The sequence below is a fragment of the Clupea harengus genome, chromosome 9, assembly GCF_900700415.2.
Source record: "Clupea harengus chromosome 9, Ch_v2.0.2, whole genome shotgun sequence".
Taxonomy (NCBI): Eukaryota; Metazoa; Chordata; class Actinopteri; order Clupeiformes; family Clupeidae; genus Clupea; species Clupea harengus.
Window position 1 is genome coordinate 14,073,886 of NC_045160.1, and position 26,578 is coordinate 14,100,463.

The window sequence follows — 26,578 nt, forward strand, 5'->3', positions numbered from 1 at the left end:
CATATGTACGGTTGGGTGTGAAACAACCTTACCGCTATGATTTGTTTTAATCTTTCCTGCTAAAATATTGTCAAGACTTTGATATGCAGTTGATGTAGGCTAAGGTTAAAGGTTTTACAAATTGGTTTACTATTATCGTACAAAGTGTGACCTTTACGTTTCTAAATGATATGCCATATAAGTTAGAACGCACCCGGTTTTATGGTGTATGTGTCTGGGCCACTGTATGATATCTGTGTTCTTTAGGTTAGGTGTGAATGAGACAGCTTTTCTGCTTTTGTTCCATAAGTGTTGAATAATATAGAGACATGTTAGCTGTGAGCCACCATGCTCCACTGCTGGCCCAGAGAAAAAGCGGGAAAGAGAAAAGGAAGAGAGCTATCAAGGAACTATGCGGATGACAGAGTAGCAGTGGCAAACGAAAGCAGGACAGAAAGAGAGACAGTGTGGGTGAGTGAGGGGGAGACAGAGAGAAGGAGACAGCTCTTGCATGTTTTTATTTAGACATGTGGAATTTATAGGAGCCTGGGGCCACAAACATGAATGGGCCCACTGTGCCTGCGTCCCCTCTGGCGTCACTGGCCACTGTGGAGGTGACACGCTCAAAAGGCAGAGGGACATGCCACAAACTCGCTTGATCCTCCTCTAAAATAAGGCACAGCCAATTCCATCTTCAAAGTCGCAGGCAGCTAAGACCCCAGATGACTTGGCCTCTGAGTCCTGGCTCTGCTCCTGCAGTGTATCCAATCCAGACCTGTCCTGAGCTGCTCTGCTTTACTAGTTATAATTCATGGATATGGTTTAGCTTGTGGCGTCTATCAGGTGACTGGTGTACTATGTTCTTTCTGTAGCGGCCTTTGTTTAGAAAAGGCCTTGTCACCAAATACAAAATGGCAATAGAAACTTGTAGACCCTATCAGTTACAGCATTATATTCTAGCCCATGCACCTGTAGTGATGTGTTGTGTTTTAGTAATGGGAGTGTCCATTAGCAATAAAAGAGGCAATCACAAATGTACTTTTTTCACATATATTTTATAACGTAACAATTTGAAGTACAATAAGAAATAGAAGCTACAGTTTATAAAACTTTCCAGCAGAACATAATGATGGGCCAGCATCAGCCTTTTTTTCTCTTTACACAACTGTATATAAGCAGACAGGTCTTCAAATTTCATATAATTTTTGTATAAAAAAGGAAAAAAAAAATCGCTACATTTTGTCCTGTGCTACCTTAATTTCCCATGAAAGCACCAGCTGTCTGCATCTCATATTTCAAAGTTATAAAATATAAATTATTGAAAAATATTCAAATGTTTGTGAACTAAAATACATTAAAATTTCCATTTAACAAAAAAATACAGAAACACTATAAAATATACAAAAAAAGAAACATACACAGAAAAAAATGCTTTCCTTATCTGTTACATACTTCTATTTTGAAGTACTCTTGTATGTAGATTTTGCCAAAACTTCACCGTTATTGTTATTTCTTTTTACGTTACAGACGCATATGCTGACATTTAAAAGAGGCTACTTTGACAAACAAAACAAAGCAAAACTAAACAAACGACAAACCGCTCAACACTGTAACCGGCTGAATGAGAACAATTCTTCACCAGAGCTTCACCAGTCTTCCCTGTCATAAAACTTCAACTACACAACACAACAGAATACATCAAATAAAAAACGCAAAAACAAAAAACCTGAATCTTATACCATTTACTTTGAAAAGTAATGCAAACATAGGGATAGGATGATATTGTCTACGCATCATGAATCTTACAAGAGGAACGACAAGGCTCTTTACTTCCACAGTGGAGGGTGGTCCGAGCTCTATGTGAAACATACAATAGGACGCTGTGGAATGGACAAGAAAAACACAGAGCAGTTGGTCCCTTGGCCTCCGTCCTCCGACAGGGAAGATGAGCCTGCCGCTTTATGTGGTCAGACCTCACATGGGTTTGGTTATTATTTCTGCTTTGTGTATTGTTTATTTGTTTCATCTAGACATTTTAATAAAGGGTTATGAAATGCAATCTGTACAAACAGACAATTGGGAAAGCTATTCTAATCAGGATGGGTAACATTCAGCTACTGTAAACAATAACATTTGTTTTTTAAGATGAAATTTCTTGACTTTGGCTTGCCCCCATAAGGCCAGTGTACTGTGTTCTTCCCACATGGGACTGCAATCAAAAATGGCAGCACTTTTGTGGAAAAAAATATATCATCGTGATGAACACGATGGCAGTCACAATGACTTTTTTTTTTATTACACACAATACAGACCATTCTTGAAGTTACATATGACTTCTCAACAACAGAAACGAGAACTGAAAACATTTTAATGCCTGTGAGCTGCCACTGCTTCTATTGCCCTCCTTTGTCCAATAAAAGTGTCTCTGACTGTGACGGAAAGAGTTGAAAGAAACTAAAAGCCAAAAGAGAAACTGTGCATTTTGACTTGTTCCCAGTGCATTAGCAGAAGCCTTTTGTAAAATGTACCAATCATTTACTCACTGCAGTATGACAAAGATTTAACAGGAGCCACCATAACAAAGTTTGCCATCTCAATATCAGACTTTCTGACATAAACTATTTCAGTCCTGCATTATTCTCTAACCCGGTCTCATCTCCAAATCTTTTCCCATAGCCGTGATTCCTTTCACTTGGCAAGGCTACCGCATTCTCAATACCAAACAACTATTCAGGACTTTTCAACTTACATTCCTATACTTTACAAAGGCAATAACTCAGATGTATAGTCAAGGTTTCCATTCAGTTTTCTCTCATTTGTGGAATCTCTCTCTTTATCTTGCTATCTCTCTCTCTCTCTCTCTCTCCCTCTCTCTTTCTTTCATTTTCTTTGTCATAGATCGGTTTTTTTCCTTAAGTGACTCTACTCATATCACCCACCCAGTCACATTTACATTTATCTCTCAACATGTATTAGACCAATATTAGCTCTGAGAATGGCATATTAAATACCATCTGCTACTTTGAGGCGACGCAGACGAAAACAAAGTCAGGCAAAACGCAGTGATCATTATGACTGATGTCTTCTGCACTCTTGTGACAAAAGGGCACGCTTGGCTGTAATAGTGCGACTGGCAGTTGAGTGTGCACATCTGCAGTGTCTGGATGAGTTATAGCTGTACTCGTTTGCTGCGAAGTGGCAGGCGTCTGTATGAGTGCGAGCGCTGGCAGTCACCGCTGAAAAGCAACGGCCACTTTCAGTTATGTCAACAACCCCTCTCTCGGTTTGAGTAAAGTTAACGCTCTCCGGGGCCGAGAGGGGAGAATGAGCGAGACAGAAGTCTGTCACCATCCCATTACCATCTCAGCTTTTTTTCACCTCACATGAAAGAAACTCTCTAGACAGATGTGAGGAGGTAAAAAAAAACTATTTCTTGTCTGAATACCTTCATTTATGTGGAAAGTTACACAAACAATGCAACAACGCTCAACAGAAAAGGTTAAAAACTTGTGTGCTTAAAAAATAATACTGGCACAAAACAAATGATCTGAAATAACACACGAAATAAAGCAAACACGTATTTTGGTCCGTATGTAAAACTCATACCATTGCCTGCCGTGAGTAGGAAGGCTAAGACAGTGTATACGTTAATATAATACATAATTTCTCAAAACTTCTCAATTTTGGCAACACGTGACCCGTCCATGCAGTGTCCAACGAGAATTAAACCATCTCACTTTCCTGGTCCCAACCCACCATGTTGGCTGCGTTTTGCTACCTGGGTGAGATGCTAGCTGCACTGCAGTGCTATTCTGCACCGGTACAGATTTCTAACCCTCCACCACAGAGCTGCAAAGACATTAAATCAGACACACACCATCTCTTGACACAACGGAATATGAAAACTTTGGTGCACATTGTTTCTTGATGCCTTCTCTTTTTTTTTAAAGTCTGAGCAGAACTCAGATAAAAAAAAAAGTAGTTTTTTTCTTTAAACCACAAACAGGTGTTAAGACAGAATGTGATTGGACGATACTGGACACGTTCTGCACGAGGGGCTGGGGGAGGGGGTTTGATGAGCAATACTTCTCTGGTCCCTGTTTGTCAAGAGTTCTGTTCGCCGTGCGTGTTCTCCCTTCACTCGTCATTGTCGGGCTTAACATCCAACATGGCGTGCAGCTCCTCGGGCGTGTAGCCAAGCAGGCTTTTCAAGTCACAAACGAAGCGGTACACGTAGCGCTTCCCCGACGTCTTGTGGATGATGTTCTTGTCATAGTAGTAGCGCAGGCCTCGACTTAGCTTCTCGTAGTTCATCTTGGGCTTGTTTTTCCTCTTGCCCCACCTGCGCGCCACCTGTGTGTTGGAGTAGGGGAGAGAGGGGGGGGGGGGGGGGGGGGGGGGGGGGGGGGGGGGGGGGGGTACTCAGTCACTCGGAGTGTTTAAAACACCACTTCACCCAGAAGCCTAAGGTGCAGTAATGGCTTTTGAGGCTCGAATAAACAAAGGCCTAGCACTTTACATGTTAAGATTTATGTGGAAGATGACTGGATCCTTTCACATTTGGCGTCTAAAGGGGTCATAGCCACCAAAGTCTGCATAAAAAGTTTTGAAATAACAGAATTGTGTATGCAGTTCACTGTGTCTGAGAATATGTGGTTGTGAGAGACATCTCGTCTTGAAAGTGACCACATGGCATCTGGTTGTGAAAGTGCACACACTGCATAAGGTCATGTGTGTGTGTGTGCTTGTGTGTGTGTGTGTTCTGGGCTCTCACCTCATCTGGGTCGGAGAGCTTGAACTCCCATCCGTCTCCTGTCCAGCTGATGAAGGACTGACAGGACTTATCGGTCAGGAGCTCCAAGAGAAACTGCCACAGCTGGATGGGTCCGCTGCCTGCAAACAGACCCAGATGGACACACAGAGGCTTACCGACCAAGCAAGATGCAGCCCGCGAGATTCCCAACACCATAGCCAAGATACCAAAAGCATTCAGAGACTTCTGGAATCCACAAACACCATTTTTCTCATGTTCTCATGTATGTCCTTTGAGGGTCGTCTCATATCAGCTATTCATCAATCAGACACATACACACGGAGGCATTGTGTGATCAGACAGGGGGAACAAGGCCCTCTTTAAACACAAGGCTCCTTTTGACCAGAGCGCCCCGATCTGTATGTGTATGTGTGTGTGTGTGTGTGTGTGTCGGCACAGTGTGCTAGGCAGCCCTGCCATGCCGTGTGTGAATTCCACACCGCTGAGCTCATACTGAGGCCAGTCTCCCCAGGGCAGAAGATAAGGGCAGTGAGTATGGGGAGCTGTCTGTGTGTGTGTGTGTGTGTGTGTGTGTGTGTGTGTGTGTGTGTGAGTGAGAGAGAGAGCGAAACAGAGCCTGGTCCTCAGTGGCTACATGCCCCCACTGTGGAGCCAGTGCCAAGGTTCACATGCCCGTATTCCCCCAACGCCACTCTGAAAATCACATCACTGTTGAAAACTGCTCTTTGTATAACACTGGACTGAACTAAAGGACTGAAATGAATAGGACAATGAAGCTGCATATAAATCATCTTTGAAAAGACAATGGTGTTAATACAGATTTAATGCCACACTCATGGTCTGGGATAACTGATCTGATTTTCTTCAATAGTTTGCAGGTTTAGGGTGCAGGCTGTGAAATAATCTTGTTTTGCAAGAAGCTCACTAGGTTTTTTTTTGTTGTTGTTGTTGCTTTACGCTTTCGTTTCATGGTGGTTACTATTCAAAAACCTTTTTTTTCGTGGTCGCTTGCTTAACTTCTTTGGGTTAGGTGAAGGGCAAAGCACTGGAAAGCACCTGTAAAAGTGAGGCACACGGCAGTAAAAAAAAAAAACTTTAGAGTTGTGTTCTCCGTGGGTGTGGGTGTAGCTGTAGCTGTAACAAGGCGCGAGACCTTAGCATGAGATCACTGCCATTCTTTTTTAAATGAAAACTAGCAGTGCAACAAAGACAGCCTGAGAAGACACGTTCTGGATTCCTGATCATTTTTATCCAAACTAATCACAATCACAAGTTTGCCCAAGGACCTCAAACACTGCAATGAATTCCAGATAAAACTCTAATTTGCTCTCAAAGAACCCAAAATGCAAAGAGAAGACAAAGCTCTGATCCTGCACTGAACGAAAGGCGGGAAGGAGGTGGAGACTTTGATGCTGTGGTTGCATTGCTCCCCGTAACTTGTTACTTGGTTTGTCATACTTGTGACTGAGAGGTGGAAACCTCAGAGCGAACGCAGCCCTTGGCTTATCTCTCACCTCGTCTGTCACACCGCATCATCTGAAGAACGATCAGGCTAACTATGAAGTCGCAGTAACACCTCAGCCCACTTTCTGATAAACAAGCCTTCTGAATGTTCCAAAGCAAAAGATGTTTTTTTCTTCTAATCTTGCTCTCTACACTTCCACCTCACGTACAACCACACACACACACACATGCATAAACACACACACACACACACACACACACACACACACACACACACAAACACAAACACACACACACACACATGCAAATAGCTACACACACACAAACATATTCAAACCTAACACAGACCATGTACGTGTATATAATCATGCACACACAGACTTACATATTCATGCACACCCCAACACACACACATACACCGAGACAGAGAGAGAGAGCGCTAATTTGATGGAGTGCTTGTGTTCATATGCCTAATGATGCAAGCTTTTGAAAGCTAACTTTAATGGTCTCCAACAAACACTAAAACTCTCCCCAAAATTGGCTTTTTCATTTGCACTTTCTTGCTTTGGTTCCTGAATATGCCTTGGGCCTCATCCTCTCCAGTGCAGAGGTATCAGCAAAGCTCTTTAAGCGCCATGTTTTCAAAGACATGTGATAATTCCACACCCAGAGAAACACATCCACTAAAGAATCAAGACCAAGGGCAAACACGCACTGCTTATATCAAAGAGACTATGGCAAACCTCATCATTTGGTACAGCATGTTAGATTTAATTTGTAAACGCATTTGGAGATTACAAACACAACGTCCTATAAGGCCAGTGTGCTTCTCAAGGAAACTGGACATAGCCCTTACTAAGAAAACCTAGCAAAGCACAAAAAAAGAATAAAATGAGAAAAATCTGTAAACACATAGACATCCAGGATGGAACATCTAAAAGAGCCCAAAATAGCACCCTGTAGTACCTAGTGCACATGCACTAGGTACATTCTTTGTGCCTCTCCAACCCACTCGTTCTTGACAAACCAAAACAGACACAGGTTCGACAATAGAGCTCCTCTGAGATGGAGTAATGGTGCTTGTCTGGAGTTAAGTGCACAGGCTGGTATCTCTTCATGTTACTCTAAGGTTGCCAAGACGACCAGAAAAAAAAAATGGGTCGAGATGAAGGACACAGATAAAACGCGAGCGCTCCTGAGAGTATGGCAAAGGGCTGCTGTAAAAGACAAAACTGCATGTTGCTGGTTCAGTTTCGGTCTCACATCTGAAAACCAGGCTGATTGTGGATAAGCTTTGCCAACATGCAGTTGTGTTATTATCCCACTGAAATGCAGAAATAATTGGCTCTACTACGACAGCTTCGTAACAATATTTTGAAGGATAAAGGCTCTGCTTAAACTGATGCAGAAAGCCATGGTCTGAATCCAATACTTTGGTTCAGCTAACAATACCAGCCTACAAATACCAACCTATTCATCTTGACAATTTACACCTGTTGTGATGCTCAAAGATCACAAAAGAGTGTTTTTAAGGAATATAATCTGTGTTTGTATGTTTGAATTTATGAATGCTACAAAAAAATGTATACATTACTACTACACTACCAAACTAATATGTTAAGTGAGAAGCTTTGCTAAAAAAAAAACCTCCCACGTTTAACATATTAGTAGTCATAACGCAACTGTGCTCCAGTGAAAAACTCTAAGCAGTGGCTCTGATCCCTGTCTTATAAGTGTGCGGTGAAGTAAACGCAATGTTCGACTATGTCAGGGGATGACTTGTTCTTTATGAGTTGAATATTCCATGACTACGTTTTATGGGTACACGTCAAACTGGGTGAATGAGTGTGGGGGTGGGGAGTGAAGCGAATTGTGAATGGATGACTGTACCATTCGCCTAGCCGTTGCCCTGATATCACCCTGCCTGTGAATGAATCCTCGACCCTGTGTGGTAGTGTGGCCGTGCGTCAGCGGTGGGTTACCCCTCACCTGTGTAGCCTGCCAGGGCTGCGGCGGGGATGACGGGCTTGTCCTTGCTGAGGTCCGAGCGCTCGCGCACGTAGTCCTTGAAGGTGCCCTTAGGCTTGTGGCTGTGCAGGGCACTTGGGTAGTCCTCCGAGTCGAAGCTGTCGTAAGAGGGCACGCGCTGCAGGCTGCTGAAAGACGACTGGCTGCTCCAGGACTGCGTCAGGCGGTCGCAGCTCTCGAAGCTGTCGATGCTCTCGAATGAGTCCTGACCGCCTAACTTACCTAAGGGGAGAGAGCAATAGGAGGTAGCGGAGAGAAGGAGACAGATGGTGAGAAAGGGCGGTTTAAACATTTCAACACACAAAAACACATTTTTAAAATATAAGGTGTTTCATCCATGCTACACAGCCAAGCCAAGACAAGTTGCTCAAACACAAAGACCACATCATTCTACGGTTGCTTTACTTCGACGAAACCATAATGTGCAGATATTTGGGTTTGTCTAATTGGGAAGCAAATCACACAAATTGTTTCTCTATCTCCAGCCAACCGTGAGATAAAAGTCCTGTTTCAATTGAACGCCACTTAGGAACGAAAGCTAATACAAGGCTCTGCTGATCCCGAGATCTTCAGTTTGGACAATTGAAGCCACATGTTTCGTTTTTTGGTGGTGCCACAAATACTTTCCCACGTTGCGAAAAACACACCATGCTCTGCCAAATCGGGGGATTTATTGTGTACGAGCCCTGGACATACCTAGCGGGCGAATGCCCAGGCAGTTCCCTCAATCTGAATCGTGCATCTGAACTTCACTAGGTCACTGCTGCTTGATGCATTTGTTCAGCTGGGGGGATTGGAGGACAGAAATCCAGGCTTTTATGGACTCAGTGCAAACCACACTGTTAATCCCTGGCCAAACTATCAGTGCAGGAGCCAGCAGATGTACATGTGGTAAGGAAAACAGCGGGCTTCATGAGAAAAGCACAAGATGCTCTGGTTTCCCTAACACCTCCTTGTCCCTGTGCATACAGAGAAAAGGAGAGAGAGAGAGAGAGAGAGAGAGAGAGGAAAACCTGAGACTGTCGAAAGTGACCTCTCTTTTAATAGTTTTACATAAAAGACAGGGGACAGGCGTTCCTGCAGAACTTTGTGGCTTTGTACACTTCTCACTTTGATGCAAATCAATTTTGTTTTCTTTTTTTTTCTCTCACTCTTTGTCTCTCTCCCTCTCATTCGGCTCCACAGCCGTGAGCTTCTGAGGCGGGTTGTGCTCAAACCACAACCAAACCCAACGGCCTCCTTTTCTTCGCTGTCGGTACAGACACACACACACACACACACACACACACATGTGCCATTGCAAGATGTCAAATCACACAACAAACCAATACTACACACTACCTACCACCAACAACAAGTTTGTGTGTGGGTGAATGTGCAACAAAAGAAAGAAGATTTATGTCAGGATATTCTGGCTTATGTAACATATCATACTGCAAGCTACATACACCAGAACATTGGATGGTAATTTTGAGATAAAGCAAAAAGACATTCCTGAGAAGGGAAAAACAAACCTGAACTCTGTTACATCTGATCATAAGAGATAGTTAAACGCTGTAATCATAGTCATGAAATCGCACTGCACTTTCCTTTCTATTCCGTTTCTGCTCTCTACCTCTTACTCTCCCTCTTTCACACACCCACACACAGACACAGACAAACACACACAGAGAAGCACACACACACACACACACACACACACACACACACACACACACACACACACACAGACACAGACACACACACACACACAGAACAGATACACACATGCGCACACACACCAAAACACAGACACATGCATGGCCGTACACTGACATACACACACACACTGTTTACATACACACACAGTCGGCAGCATCATTCCACAGCGCTGACCCTCACCTCGGCTCATGCGGCCCACACACATGTTGTCGGGGGAAACAACCTCCTGTTTGATGGGGAAATAATCTCCCTGCAGGGGGTTCAGGGGCGTGTCCCGCAAGATGACATTGGGGTAGGACTCGTTCTCATATTTGAGTGACAGCAGGTCCTCTGAGCTGATTGGATGCAGGGTCTGGTAGGACTCTGTGATGAAGCCAGGCTCGGTGTACTCTGAGGGCGGCACGCACTGAGCATGCTCAATGCCATAGCCTGGAGGGACATGAGACAAATATCATGTCACTGACTCCATCATCATCATTGCTTTAAAAAAAAAATGCAGGGCTGCAATTCTGCTTTCACTCGCCTGTGATTGCCCATATAGGCTCATCTTACCTATACTGAAAAAAATCCCCCTATTCATCGACCTATATTGTTCCCCATTTATAAAATGGCTGTAGAGTACTGTGAAACAGGTGTGGAACAGGTGAAAAGGAATTGAGCGATACTCACTGACAAAGTAGTCTGAGGTATAACGAGATTCCTGGAAAGTCAAGCCGTTGATTGGGTAATGCTTTGTGTCTTCTGCAATGGGACAAAAGGATTGATAAATTACTAATCGGCACTAATCGAAGACATCAGGCACTCAAACCACTCAGCACAAATGTGTATAATGTGATTTACTGAATGATCACGGTTATCACCATGCGGATATTTTGAAAGAGCCGAACGCAGTTTTTCGCTTGAACGCAGTGACGGGTGTTTCCTCTCACCTTTCTGCAGCATTTCAAGGTGTTCCCAAAGGATGTCCCCAACAAAGTCAGGAGCCAGGTCCAGGAAGCGGTCCTTCCCTAGCGCGCACAGGCTGGCCCCGTTCATGCAGAACTTGTGGAAGTCTACGTTCTTCAGGGTGAACTCATTTACTGTCCATGTCAGCCACTCCCTAACATGGTCCTCTGTCCACTGTCTGGGATCTGCGGAGACAAAAGGCGCCATTGTCAAGGGCGAGACGACGGGAGGTCACGCAGTTGACTCCTCAGGCTAACGACCCAGCCAGTGTCTATTAAACACACGCAAAAGACTACAGTCAACATCTAAGAATGGCCGAACATCTGAATACTAAATTGCCTGAAAATCTGAATAAAGGAATGGTCTGAATATTCACCTCAGTCAAACATTTTCATCACTGTTCATTTGGCATGTGTTTTTTATCCAGACAAATACAATACAGACTAAATATACATTTTACCCATGTCTGTGCCCTCTGGCAGCCAAATCCATTGCCAGCGCCTGACTCGACCAGATGGCCAACAGGACCCTCTGTTCTTCTGCCCTTTTCTCTATAGCTTTGCGTGTTGCGTGATAGTCTATAAATAGGTTAAAACTGTGACACTGAGACATTTGGCTTGCCTGAGCCGAGGACATTGCAGCATTTCTCTTGGTCTGCTTTTTCAAACGGACAGAACGAAACGATATATTATCTTGGTGGTGGTGTTGGAAAGACAGATGGGAGTCAGGGATCCTTCCCAGGGCTTTCGGGCCACACGTCCCTCATCCTGCTTTGAATCTGATCAGACAGGCCCTTTTCTCCTCAGCTATTTACAGACAGGCCGCACAAACCCGGTGCGGACCGAGCAGGCTCGCCTGGCCGCCCGAAACGCACAGAGCGAAGCATTCTGTGGTCTGCCTCAATTTGAAAAAACTTAATTCACAACTGCTGCTTATAGCTGTCATGTGTCCATCTCCTTGCCCTTCTCAGCGCTCTGTCTCCAAAACCACACATTTTTGAGCAGCAGTGGATATGTTAAAGAGAAAAGAAAAAAATCATCCACTTTGTCTGCATCAGATATGTTGAATGTTGTTTTCTGCCTAATAGCATCATGGCTTTATTGAGTAGACAAACAAACTTGAGGGGAACAGTTAAAGTTAAACTGCCGATGTGACGTGGACATTGTTCCTCATTTGGGACATGCGGTTAAACACTAATTCTATAATGGTCCAAATGGCCTCTAACCAGTGTAATGCTCTAAACAGCGCGACAGACAGAGACGGTGTTCATCACAGACATCACAAGTTTTTTACCTTTGGGGATTCCCAGTCTTTGTTGCTCCTTGGTAAAACCACTGAAGGTGGCTTTGAGAGCCTGTGACATCATCTCTTTGCTTCCAGGCGTGAGCAGAGGCATGTCTCCGCAGTCCAGGTCTACTGGAAAAAAACAAAACAAGAGAAGAGTCAACATCAATTCCAAGTAATGGCGTTTAAAGGGATTTCACAATGATTAAGCGCTTGCACCAGAGTCTCGCACGGATGACTTCTAGATGGAGTGAAATTAGCTCATAGTGGTGTGAGAGAAAGGGACACAACGTTCTGCTTTTTGTTTTGGTGAGGAGGAACAAGGATTTCTTGCCACTGCTTGCTTGTTTAGTAGGACAGTTGATACGTCCACCAGCTTTCTGCAGACCCCCTGTGTGTCCTTTTATCCCTTGACCCCCGTGTTCAAAGACCTGACGGTGGTCTGCGACAGCTTTGTGTGGAACCAGGACCACGGGCCTCATGAGGGTCTGATAACCCCTGGATATGGGTCACAGTGAGTGCCCTTCATACCACATGTTGTCCCCCCGAGAGACAGAGTGGCTACTGTCGGACGGCCACTGCAGGGGTCAAGCAGTCAGGGCCGTGAGGTCGAGGCCACGGGGTGATGATGTCACGGGGAGCCCTGGCGGACAGTGGAGTCCCGAGGGGGCTGCGGGGGTGGGGGGGGGGGGTTGTTTGGGATGGTGGGGTCAGTGAACACACGGGTCTCTGTTCTGCTTCTCACAGCCACTGAGCACTCAGCAGGACACACAGAGGCCCTTTTTGATGGCGTTAAACAGTGCCCAGTGACTCGCCCCTGATCCAATTAGGGGTGGCAGAGACAGAGAAGAAGAAGAAGGGGGAAACCCCCCATGACCTCACACACCCCCCCCACCCCCCACCCTCCAGGCCTTCACGAGGGCCAGCAAGGCAGAGGCCTCCCAGTGTGAGGCCCATAAAATGAGGCAGAGACAGAGGCAGACGGAGGTCCGGTGACTGCAGAGTTCATTTGGAGAAAATTGTGGGGGGGGGGGGTTAAGCTACATTAACCCTAATGAGAAGCAATGATAGATCTATTGAGGTTTCTTTGCTATCACACGGCAAAGGAGGCTTTAGGGTAGGGTGTGGAGATTGTGGTGTGGTGGCTTTTGTGTGTGTGTGTGTGTGTGTGTGTGTGTGTGTGTCTGTGTCTGTGTCTGTGTGTGTGTGTGTGTGTGTGTGTGTGTGTGTGTTTTGCTCCCAGTCACTGCTCTCCTTCCACCACCCAGATGTTCTGGCAGTGCTACTGCGTTCTGAGTTTGATCTGCCAGCTCAGACTGCCTCGTACTTCACGCTTTTTTTCCTTCTTCTTTTCTTTTTTCTGCCCCCTTCTTTTTTTCTTTGCTCCTCGTTGACGCGACAGGCTCTGTCTGGAATGCACAACAGCTGTCCTTCTCTCCCCACAGCCTCTTTCTCTTTTTCTCTCTCTCACTCACTCCCTCACACTCCCCATCTCTTCCACCATCCCTCTCTGTCTCACTCTCTCTCTCGCTCTCTCTCTCCCACCATCTCTCTCTCTCCCACCATCTCTCTCTCTCTCTCACTCCCATCACATCTTGTCTGAGTGACCAGGCGCTGGAGCTGGGGAACTTGACAGAACTACATTAAGCAGGAGCTCTCAAATGGATGAGAACAATAATGTGCTGCTGCGTGATTCAATTAGGCCCGGGACGCCCCCCCCCCCCCCACTCCATTTGGAGCTCTTAATTGCACATTAGCGGCTCCATTTTACTGGCTTTGTGTCAGGCATTTGCATGGCACAAAAAGAGGGCCCCATTTTCACATTACCCAAAAATCACTGTATCCCCGTATCCGTCCATTGCCTCTGTAATGCATAAAAAAAATAAAAAAAGGAATGCAAATCTGTTTTGACGAGAGCGAGCGGCTGACATGTTTTGCAGCTTCGAGCCGATCTCGGGTAGAAGATTGATGTTTTTGTTTGAACGGCGGATCACACACAGCAGCGTGCTAACGAACTCCAGCGCCAGGCCGCTCATTGTTACCAAATGTAGAAACGAGGCTCATGAAAGTTTGCCACAGACAAAGCACTTTTTTAATTTAAATGAAAGAGAGAAAGGGGGGGGACAGCAGACGCTAAATCAGCAGCATACCTATTGTCTGAGACTTGCAAACAAAACTGTGAACCTCGCATCACACAGGCGATGTGTCATGCAGAGAGCGGGCGCCTTCTAACTGTTTTAAGTGCAGTTAAAGCGAGGTACTGAGTAAGCGAGGTATATGATGGTGGGTGGGGGATGGGGGAGGCAGAGAGAGAGTGCGAGAGACAGAGAGATGGCTGCCTCCAGCTTAAGACTCCCTTTGATGTAACAGAGAGTCTATTTGAGATGGGCGGCTCTCAGTTTATCTGCACTTTCGAACTGCTCTTCTCATCCTCGTCCTTGGCCCCGTGGTGGTCCGCTCCACACTCGGCTCGGCCAGGCTAGGCTCTGCACGCGCCCACGCCAGCCCTGAGAGCTCTTCAGGCTGAATATGGAACGGACCCGGCCCTGATCCTGCATGTGTCTGCCTACCCAGGGCCACACCGGGGCTGCATCCGTAATGCACCCAAATCACTGGGTGGGGCCACATCCGCGGCACCTCTGTCTCTCACTCACTCACTCAAGCTTTTTCTCCAGGTGAGGTGGCTGTAACCAAGAACCGCACGCCTGTTTTTTTCTTTTTCAACTTCAATGCAGCTTGATAAACTGCTGATTCTGTGACATTTGCTACGTACTGCAGGCCCTGTGCGTGCACAGAAGTCTGCAAGGTATTAAAATATTTCCGTCGGTCTGTGATCTCGATATGTGGCCATGCCTATTGATTATTCAAATCATAAAAATTGTGCTTGTTTCGCATTCGTCAGCTTATCCTCAATAAGTCATTCGCTGTGTGGAGACAAAGCATCTGAGAGGAGAACACTCAGAGGCTCCAGGCCTCTTTGAACCTCTTTCCATTAAGTGAACAGAAAAGATCAAAGATCCCGGGCAAGTAATTGGGTTCTTTGGGGAAGTTTCTAGGAAGGGTGCACTTCACACTGTAGCCATGTGAGGCTGGTGGACTTGAACGCTCTGGCCCCTCTCTTGTCATCTGTCACACACACACACACACACACACACACATACACACATGCACACACACACCGAACACACACACACTCAGAGGCTGACAACTGACTGTTCTGACAGCTTCATCCTTCTTCCTGACTGACAATGGGAACATCAACTTAGACAAACTTAGGATATTTCTCGAGGAAGGACATCTTCTCACATACCTATTACTGAGTTTCACTAACTGTTAAGTTCATAGTCTGTCACATTAAAATGTTCTACATAAAAAAAGTGAACAGAACAATCTGAATTCTCAACAGGTTAGAGGAAAGGGCTGTTTTAACTTCTCCCTGGTGAGAAGATTTTTCTACCAGCTGGTGCCGTGTAGTTTCCATCCCACTGGCCTGCAGACCCATAGCCTGCTGTGAGGGTTCAGGTCTGACGGCTGTAGACTGGGGTTTGTGTGTGAGGAGGGGTAAACGGACACGTGAACCAAATTAGCAGCCTTCACGGCCCGTAGGCCTGGGCAGGGGGTGTGAAATTGGGATTTTGTGGCCCCGGAGGGGGGGGGGGGGGTGGTCGTGCTCAACGAAGAGGAATGGGGGGGGGGGGGGGTAGGGGTGTGGCTGGGTGGGGCAAGGGTGATTCACTCATCTGAAATGTGCTCCCATCACAAGACTGGACGGAGGATGAATGGGAGCGCCTCACAGGGGTGACATCAGAGTGGGCACGGTGCCAACGCGACGCCTCTATCTCTGACTGTTCTCATTCATAACCCCACACACACACACACACACACACACACACACACACACACACACACACACACACACACACACATACACGCACACACACACATTCCCAATCCCCCAGTCCCTTCCCATTAAATGATGCAATGAGATGCAGGGAAAAGGCAACGTTCTGCCCAAAGGGAGAATCACTGGCTGTGTTCACAGATAGGATATAAATATCTCCAGATTGAAGATTGGATGTGTGTGTGTGTGCGTGACACTTGTGTGTGTGTGTGTGTGTGTTCATGTATGTCTGTCCCTTTCAGGGTGCGTGAGAGAAAGCACGTGGGAGTGTGATTAAAAGCCATTCGGGTCTCTGTGGGTCACCCCATGGTCTGACAGTTATTTTGGGGCGAAATTTATATGGGCCGATATGTCAAATTTGCATAAGGGTCTAACAATGCACCTTTTCTTTCGGTTCTCTCTTTTCTCACACTCTCGTTCTTTCTTTCATTCTTTCCTTCTCTGTCTTGCTCGTGTCTCTCCCTCCCTGCAGTGGTGTGTGGGTGCACTTTGTTTACGCATGTGAGAGGGCCTGCTTCCTGCTGCCGAGCCCTGCTGTAGCATCTAGAGAGGGGTGAGGGAAGGGCTAGACACGCCAGCGCTCTGAGAACCAGCTCCGCTCCCCTATCAAGCCTCTTTTTTTATGACTGGAGACCGTTTCTGGAGGGCCGCGCGAGCCGCCTCCGTCTCCCCCGTCTTTAGGGCCTCCGCGGGGGTCCGAGAGAAGCACTCACCTCTGCCGTTCCTCTTCGGAGGTGGCGCTGCTATCATAAAACCCTTCTTTGATAAAGATCCTTATCTCTCACAGCACGTCTCGGGGAGAGAGAGAGCGAGTGAGAGAGACATAGGGGGCATAAAGTCCTCCAGTATGAACAGGGCCCATTCAAGCCGGCCAGCTCTCACTGAGGGGGGTGGCGGTCTGAAGAGGAGAGCTTGTTCTACCACTATTTGGATTTCCATGTGAATACGAGGGGGGGGTGGACAGAAATGGAAGTGGGCGCTCGCGAGTTCCCGGTGCCCGTGCCAAGGCTGCCGGCCTCTGTGAGGTCACGGGCCGGGGCTATCCCACCCCTGGAACACTGTGGCTATTCTTAGTGCCGGCCGTCTGCCCCACGGCCCCTACTGGAGATCGCGAATGCAACCCTTCGGCGTCCGGCCGCAGCGGCAGCCGCCACCACCACGCAGAGGAGTGGCCAACCACTGGCCCTTGCGAAACAAAAAAAAAACCTCCCTCCATGACTGCTCCATCAGCCCTGTCTTACCAACGCCCCCGACACACTATCCTCCTCTCGTTCTCTCTCTATGAGTCTGCACTGCACTATGTCTCTCCTTGCCTGTGTCTGCGAGCCCTGCCTCCTGTAATTGTGTGGTAGCTGGACCACATTCACAGTTGAACCAGACAAACTGACATGAGCAAACACATGTGGAGGTGCGGGCCAGGAAGATCTCGTTTTTTGGAGCACTATGACTCAGAGAGCAGAGCAGGTGGCCCAGGAATGGAGAAAGATTGAGAGAGAGAGAGAGAGAGAGAGAGAGAGAGAGAGAGAAAGAGAGCAGCATACTTTTTCTGCTGGGCCTGTGCAGCTATAAACAGTCGAGTAACGGCGGCGAGATCCGCAGGAACTGCTGCAAGAACTGTTTAGGTGCTGGACCAAACAAACGAGAAAAATGACAAACTATTGCTCTGTCCCTTGCATTCTTTCTGCAAACTTCTGGTCAGTGCTTTTCGAGATTTCCAACACAGAGTGAAAACCTTCAGAGGGAAACAGGGGAGGAATACGTAGGCGTATTTACTCTTCCCTCCTGACTTAGACACACTGTACCACTTTGTGAACATATATGTATGTGTATATACAGTAAATATATATAAACCATAGGGTCTGCGAATCATTATACATCTAACAGTTAATGGTTTCTGTGCATTTAGGATCAGTCAATGGGCAACAGATGCATTCTCAATTAATGAATTCCCCGAAGACCACATTGTTTTCAAGTGACATGCCGCGCATTCCATGGCTGTTTTGCCATCCGTAATGTGAGCGGCTCCGCTTTTCGTTTGTTCTTTCTCAGCGTTACCAAGGCGCAGCTATAACACCAGGCGTCGAGCTCAGATGGCGTTTTAATGGCACACTAATTAAGGAGTTAAAGTGCTCTGGTTTTGGCAAACAAATACTACACGGTGCTACACCGGTTTTGAAAACCATGGAGATAGGAGGGACGCCACGCCAGGTTCCACGCTTGTGCTAACTGACTGTACAAGTGTTTCGTTTTGATGTTTCACTTTGTGGCCATGTGATGTGGCTCTGAACTAGAGGAACCTCTGGTTCTCTGTTTGGATTTCTGCTGGCTCCCACAGATATCGCCAGTACATTTCCACGCAGCCCTTTATGTTGCAAGCAGAGAGTGAAAAGATTTAAGTAATATTGAAGCGCACACACACACACACACACACACACACACACACACACACACACAAACATACACACAAAGACAAACACAGTAAGACTGTGAACCAATATAAAGCTGACGTTGCGTGAGAACATTGTAACACATGAGTGGCTATTTCCAAATATGTGTACTCATCAAATGACCAGAACATTAGAACCTAAGAACATTAGCTGGCGTCTCCGTCCCAGGAGCCCATATAGTGCCTGCGAGTCCTGTGAAAAGCCAGTGCTCATTACTCCAGCCTCTCGGGCCTCCTCCAGATGCCTACCATGCGTATTGTTCAGCCCTCAATGGCCCGAGCAGCCCTCTCTGTGCTGGAAGAAGAATGTGTCTAAGGAGGAAAGGAAGGTGAAGAAACTGATTGCAGCTGCTTAGACGCCCTTACCCTGGGCCAGAGGAGAGCGCGTGCCTCCCGGTTCAAACTTCAAAACGGCATGAAAGGCACAGATTTGCACGTCTCCATCCAGAGGAGTATTTCACGCATTTCACCACATTCAATTTTAACGTGTTTTCACCACGGCAAAACAAAAAAGAGCGTCGAGGCTCGACACCTGGTTCACTTAGCTGCTCCACACTGTGAGCGGTACGAGACGTGGCTCACATGGCAATACCATGAGTCGTGGAAACTTGTAGTGCTCGTAAGTTGTCGGCGGGGGTGCCCTGTCTGCAACACAGTCAGGTGGCGGCTACTGCGCTTTGTGTGGTACCGCCGGTGCGCGTGATGGCAAAAGCAGCGCTTGCTCTGGAGTTCGAGCGCTGACTTCAAAAACAGGTGGACAGGATGAAAACGTGCACCAAAGCAGTGGGCCTGAGAGGCCTTTGCTGTCTGCTATGGTGCCCGGAACCTCTCTCTCTCTCTCTCTATCTCTCTCTCTCTCTCTCTCTCTCTCTGTCGCTCTTTCTCTCAGTCGGCCCGTTTGGGATCGCCGGTGAGGCAGAGGTAGTGGGCCCGTGAGCTCTCTTGGTGATGTTTTAAACAGACGGCACGCAAACATGACACGACCTCCACATCCTTGACAAGCAGTAAGCCAACACTGCACTGAGTCACAGAAGACCAGGCACTAGAGCAGAGAGGGACAAAACCAGATGTAGCAACACATACAAGAAAGGTCTGTTTGTGTGTGTGTGTGTGTGTGAGAGAGAAAGAGCGAGAGACAGGATTTGTGTGTTTGTGTGTGTGAGTGTGTTTGTGTCTTTAACAACAGAAGAAGACATAGAGGACCTCCAGTCATGCTTAGTGACGTACGGAAAGTCATCTGGATGTGTGTGTGTGTGTGTGTGTGTGTGTGTGGGTGGGTGGGTGGTAAGGGGGCTGGCTATGGCGGCAGTCCTATCCTACAGGCAGAGTGACTCAGTAATTAGCCTTTAGCAGGCGTCTGGGATGAGCCGAACATAGCAGCAGCGCGACGCCATCACTTCAAGAGAAGGCCAGACAGGAGCGCATGTGGCTCACAGAGGACACAAAAGGAGAGAACAAGAGGAGGAGGAGGAGGAGGAGAGAGGAGGGAGAAGAGGGAGAGGAGGAAAAGGAGGAGAAGGAGAAGGAGGGCAGAGCAGTAAAATCTGGACACCCCCTCCCCCCCTGAAAAAAGTGTCCCACGCTATGTTTTCTTTTTTTGTTTTTTTTGTCTTCTATGGTGAAATGGACAGACAGAATGGTTCTCCTCAAGGACTGAAGAGATCATTGTGATGGCTGAGGTCAACTAACATTTCCGAAATAGTCATGTCAAAAGTGGTGCTCAGCTTACTAATGCACGCGCCAAAGTAATTTTGTAGTGCAATCAACTGTCCTGCTTTTCAACGCTATTGTTCTAATGCTTTTAAGACATCCATTAAAGCCTGTGTGTACTTGATTACAGCTCTCTTTTCTCTCTCTCTCTCTCTCTCTCTCTCTCTCTCTTTGTATCAGTCTCCCTCTTTATCTTTCTGTCTTTCTCTTTCCCTTCCTCTGTCTCTCTATCTATGAGTTGTTCTCACACATGCTTACTATTTAGCGCACTGGGGCATTCTGAAAGTAACACACCGCCTTTTATGACAGCTTTAAAGGGAACCATAAAGATGTGAAGTCACCAGCACAGTATTCGGAAAAAAAGAAAGGGGGGGGGGGTGTAGGTCATTTAAACAAGTGTACATTCAGACAGGGGGGCATTTCACTAACACACATGATGAGGAGGGCGGGAGTCGGACAGAGACCCACTGCTGACATGGCATGGCCTGCCCTCCCTAACTAAGAAAACATTAGCTGCAGAAATAACTAGCGCAGATTTTGGGTCACAGTGGGCACGTCAGTGCTGACTAACAAGGTGTGTCACTTTTTCCTTCCAAGTTCCCTCCAAAGTACAGTTAAAACAACATGACTTGGTTCAGGACATAAAAAGTCTTTGAAGTGCCATTTTTTATTTTCATTTTATTTCATTTTTCAACATCACAGAAAATTAATAAAAAACCGAAGCCAGACTCAGTCATTTGTTTGTGTGCTCGGCCGGCGACCCACTTCAGAGGAACCTGAATCACCCCGAGAGCTCTGTTTGCTCAGCTGCCCCTCTCTCTCTGCCAAGCCGGCTCACACACAGGGCACCTCCAGAGGAGCCCGGGTGGCACGGCGGTTAGCCAGGCACCGTATGAAACCCAGGCACCGCTGCCCTATTATGTAACACCACTAGCACTAGCGCTCATGGCCACAGACGTACTGAATGAAGACCCCCCCCCCCCCCGAGTCTCCAAAGACCCATTTGGAGAACTTATGAGAGAACCTCGCTGATTCGCATTTCCTTTTGACATTTTTTTTGTGTGTGTGCGGGGTGCCTTTGGGATTATGGTCAGTGGCAGGAGGCATCTGTCACAAACCTGTGGCACCACAGTGTCTCTGCCAAGCCAGGCCAGCGCAGGGCCAGGGCGCCCAATTGAGACGAATGCTGCCGCAGCAAAATCAGATAAAGGAGGACAGAGGGTGGCCCACCCGTACCACAAACATTCCTGTCATTCACTGAACCCTGGAACACACTACTGGAAAGAGAGAGAGAGAGAGAGAGAGAGGGATAGTATGCTACAGCGTAGTATTCCTATGGGATTTTACAAGAGAAAAGAATAAGATATGGCTGTCTGACTTGGCTGCTGGCCCTTGAGTACTGAGGTGAGTTGTGTTTGGGTTGGATAAACCTTCAGTGCTGAAAGGCCATGCTCTTCTCAGGGCAAACACAAACACCCATCACCTTGGGGGATCTGGCGTAATTGAAATTCCACTATCTCTTGAGACGGTTATGCTTGTTGTTGTGTCTACATGTCGGCATGCCAGACAGCCGCTTTCAGCAGGGCACAATCAGAAGCCTGAGATGTAAAACTTAAGCAGAATTACCTCTGCTACCGTTCACATGTTATATCGGGTGCTTTGATTTGGTTTAAGTGACTCAGAAACCCAAGAAATACACTTATCTATTTAAAATCACTCAAATATTTAAAAAAAATGTATCCACAAATAGCATCAAGTATGGCATACATTCACCTTAACATAATTAAGATTTCCCACCGCTTGTCTTTGCCCACCGAAAAAGAACCCTGTCATTCTCCAGAGCTAAAAAGCTTAGCATTGCCTCCATGTTTGAATCAAAGGGCATGTTCCTCTTTAGATGTCGAGGGGGGTTCATTAGCAGGCCAGAGTGAGAGTAAACAGGAGTGACCGCACTCCTGACCTGGCCGCCTCAGTCCTTGGCAGTGGCAGCTCAGCCCTGAGAGATGGCGGCTGGTGAAGAGTGAAGGAGCTAGCATTGCAAAATGGTTTTGCAAGATAGTATGAAGTTTTGGCAAGCCTTTCACAACTGTCAGCACTTTTTTTATATTTATCAAGATTGTTTCTCCATCCGAGTGTGTGTGTGCGTGTAATTCTGTGTGAGTGTGTGTTTGTGTGTGCGTGTGTGAATGTGTGTGCGTGCACTCATGTGTGCAACGTCTGCAGGTGTACTAAGCTGTTGATTCACACCTCTATCTGCCGCAAGCTAAGAGTATGCTTCTATGACAAATCCCCACGAATAGCTGCAACCATAGTCACGTACTTATTCACTCAACTTACCAAGTGAATATAGACGTAGTTATAATAAGAAAAGTACCTCTATGTCTGCCCATCCGAGGGAACGTCACACAAACACACACACACACACACAAACACACACACAAACACACACACACACACACACACACACACACACACGCACACACACACACACACAAACACACACACACACAACTTGGCACACGCACAATGCTGTAGGGGTCAACCCTGAGGGCAGTCCTACACTGCGTACTCATCACCTCAGCCTGGTCCTCATGAGACTATGGTCAGAGTGAACCCGGGGGAGGGGGGAAATCCTGCTGACTACCTCTGGCACATGCCCTGAGTCCCTGCTCTCAGCCTGGCCAGCTAAGGGGGGGGGGGGGAATGGGCAGTGACACAGCACTGAGACATGTTGGAGTTAAGAATGAGTTTCTCTGCTAAAATGTGGTGGTCAAACAAGGTCAGGAAAATTGTGAAAGAAAGAAAGAAAGAAAGAAAGGAAGGAAGAAAGAAAGACAACTTTGACTGATAACTAATACAAACAAGGGCCAACAATAAACTGATCCATCCTTATATATTCCATCGCCATAAAATACAAAACAAACTATAACCTTCCACATTGAGCAAGAAAAAACAGCTTCAAAGTCGCATGCACCAGCAGCAAAACTTCAGTTCTATTTTTTCGACTAATCACATTTGGGATCACTCTTGTTATAAGTTACTAGCGATAGCAACAGGAGCATCATTTCAGACCGAACCGGCAGGGTTACTGTCAAATGCTAGAGACCTGCATATAGCCTGCTCAACCTAACATAGAGCAGCGATGAAGCGCGAAAGCTAAACGTGGATGGAAATATTTATTCTCCAAACAACCCTGAACCAAATATAACCATTTAAGTTTCTATTTTCATTAGACTGTGATAAGCAATATATAACACCAACGCGTTTTCAGCGGATGCTGCAGGATCAATATGATACAGCCGTATATGTCTGTAAATAATTAATGCGCTCATAGCATGTATCTTAACACAAAATAGAAATACAGTGATGATTACTACACATACATAGAATTTGTTCGGTGGCAGCAGCTGTTCTTAAAGCCGCAGTGTTTCTGCAGCTGGAAACATGCAACATGGGAGATAAACTATCCCGTTACTTTACAGATCACCTCATAAGACACTTCTTCGATTGCCGTAACACATCTTCGACTCAACGTTTTAGAAGACAGGAGGCAGATGTACAGAAAAATTGCAAGTGTTTCAATAAGTGACAATAAAGAGAAAAAGCTATTTCTCAGAGACAAGCACAAGATATTCAAATATAATTGCAGGACAATAGTGCTGAATTACTTACCTTCCACCTTCTCAGATTTTATAATGGTTAACGTTGGTTTCATATCAACAGCTGCCGTCATGATCATGTATTCAGTATGTTCAGCAGGGTTTTTTCCCCCCGATATAATAGTCCCAAACTATGTTTTAGACTATATCGTCTACCCTTATTTTTCGAAAAAAGCTTAAACTTTCTATTTTGCTTTTTTTTCTCTTCCACAATTTATACAGATATTCAGCGACGTTTATTACTAGTCCTAAAACTTGTCTTTCGCTTTCTCTCTCCTACTCTTTCTCTCTCTCCTTCTTTCTTTCTCTTCTCTTTCTCACTCACTCACTCACTCCTTCCCTCCCTCCCTGTACCTTCGTCAGGGCGTTTCTGTGCTTGTCGGTGCGGAAGAGGCAGCTCCCGTGGCAGCGTACATGTACGACACTACGAAGTGGGCGGCGTCAGCCAGGCCAAATGCTTCACAATTCAATTACATTCCTTTCAGCTGAGACTCCTCCAGAATCCCATTACATTATCACGTAGCGTCACAGGGGATGTCAATTCTTAACAGTTACACGTTTGTCTACAAGTCACATTCAGTTTTTTTTTATCGTTCATTGGAAAAGCTTGTTTCTCTCTTTTTTTCCTTTTTTCCCTTTTTTTTCCTCTTTGAAGCAAAACATAACAGCTGGGAACTTCCCCTTCTCACATAACACTTGTGTTAAGTTTAAATGGAATACGACTGGCGAGGAGAAGGCTATTGCACAAGGAACCAGAAGTCACATCATGTTCAAAATTGGATTGTCTTGAGCAAGAACTTGAAACCCTACACCGCAGTGCTCAGAATAAAAGGCTGATGCAAGAAATTGCCTAATTAGCCTACTGATGATGGTTTTATCACAGTGCTAATCTCACCATTTTTAAAAGTCCATTATCAAGAGAAAAGTAATGAAATATGCATGAACAATGAAGGCATGGCTTTTCATTCTTTCTTGTTGGTAACCAACCACACTTGAACAGCCTTCTCTGGATTTCCCCATGTTATTGAATTAAGCAAACACTGGATAGTTTCTTATAATGCGGGAAGACTTTTGAGCAGAAAACTAGTGATACAAATGTACAGGCGGACATTCAACTACATAGGGTTGCATTTAGGAAGTGTCAAACTGTAAGGAATTTACGAGATTTTTTGTGTAACATACTTTCTTACATGTTACACAATCCAGGAATTCACCAATCCTCCCAGCGAGCATTGAGCGAGGTTTGAAAGCTTTGCTGAATGATGACTAGCGTGGACATAGCGAGCCGGCAGGCTGGAAATCTGAGTGCTGGACCAGTTTCCCTCATAAACACCTTTGAGTGCTTCCTGCCCACCTCGACTGGATCAATAAAATAAGCCGTGTCTGTCTCCTTCTCTTTAAGGCCCAGCAGAGAATGTCCAGCTCCAGACGGACGGAGACAGGGCAGAGGAGTGCCTTCGACACAGGTCTTCCTCCAGGTCTATCCTGAGCAGAGCGTAGGCCTTTTCACAGAGGAAAGTTTGAGGCATAAACAAATGGCTAGCGCTGGATGCTGGTTGACCCAAATATTTGGGGCTATTTATCAACACTAATTCAATTGGGCCATCCATCACAGTAGCCTGCAAGCATTTGATTTGTGAGAGGATTATGTTGTATTTGTTTGGTTTTATTTATATCCTTTTTCCCCCATCCTGCTCTCTCAAACTTATTTCTGGATGGTTTTTAATTAGAGACAATCACCATGTCATGTTCTATATTAAATCATGAGGATTAGTTTGAGCAGAGACACAGTATGGGGGGGGGGGGGGGGGCAAAGAATAAAGGAGAGAATATTGAAGGATAAAACTCAGAGGGGGAGCAATATAGAAAAGAGAGGAAAAGATGTCATGGATAAAGAGAGAGGGAGAGCGAAAGAAGATGAGAGAGAGGAAGGAAAACAATTCCCTGCACTAAATAAATTAGCTGCCATGGCAACAGATTGTCATGTCATTGCAGTTGTCATGCACTGATCTGCTTGTTTTGCATGTGCAGCAAAATAATAATGACAACTGTAAAAGAGGCTGTCCGGAACAATCCACAGCTCTGCCGCAGATCACCATCACAGAGCAGTGAATAGGAGACAGATCTTAGCCCTCAAACAATATTATCCAAAGACTACAAATACTGTTGGATTCAGCAAAGCCCCTTCAATCATCATCTGTGTGCAGGCTAAGCTTATTAGATAACTGGGTAGAGAGAAGTCTTGGTACAGCAGCATTGTAATGGCACATATCTTTAAATGGGATCACGAGGATGGGCGAGCCAGTGCTATTGATCACATATTGATTTTCAAACAGGAATTCAGTACTGTCTCCATTAGCCGGCCTGGATAGTGTTTCACTTGACAGATATGAGCTATGGTGGAAGCGACAGAGACGCAGTGTGGTTTCTGTGGCCGGGTCGAGGGCTTGGGGGGGTTGGGGGGGGGGGGGGGCAGATGGGTGTACTGTTGAGCAGCATAGAAGGGAGGGGGATGGGGAAGGTAGGCTGCCCCACTCCTTCTTCTCATTCACTCCCTCCCTCGCTCTCTCTCCATCCCTCACACCCACTCATTCACTCACTAACTCACATACTCACTCACTCACTTCTCCACTCTCCCTCCTGCTCTCCCTCCCTCTGTCTCTCAGTAACCCTTTTTTTGTTTGGGT

General features: G+C 46.2%; 1 protein-coding gene across 6 annotated transcripts in view; it reads right to left on the bottom strand.

Moving 5' to 3' along the window:
• Nucleotides 1–1,015: 1,015 nt before the first annotated feature.
• ets1 (v-ets avian erythroblastosis virus E26 oncogene homolog 1) overlaps nucleotides 1,016–26,578 on the bottom strand; it is a 39,044-nt gene continuing 13,481 nt past the window's right edge. For 2 of the 6 annotated variants that reach the window (XM_031573579.1, XM_031573584.1), the window contains 7 exons: nucleotides 12,185–12,307; nucleotides 10,876–11,076; nucleotides 10,616–10,687; nucleotides 10,127–10,375; nucleotides 8,207–8,467; nucleotides 4,754–4,872; nucleotides 1,016–4,332 (listed from right to left, as the gene is read on the bottom strand). In XM_031573579.1, the coding sequence (XP_031429439.1) occupies nucleotides 4,117–4,332; nucleotides 4,754–4,872; nucleotides 8,207–8,467; nucleotides 10,127–10,375; nucleotides 10,616–10,687; nucleotides 10,876–11,076; nucleotides 12,185–12,307 (1,241 nt within the window). In that variant the 3' untranslated portion in view covers nucleotides 1,016–4,116. Of the gene's footprint in view, nucleotides 4,333–4,753; nucleotides 4,873–8,206; nucleotides 8,468–10,126; nucleotides 10,376–10,615; nucleotides 10,688–10,875; nucleotides 11,077–12,184; nucleotides 12,308–23,904; nucleotides 24,658–26,578 lie in introns of those variants that run through there. The other 4 variants (XM_031573581.2, XM_012826708.3, XM_031573580.1 and 1 more) reach the window with 4 other exon arrangements.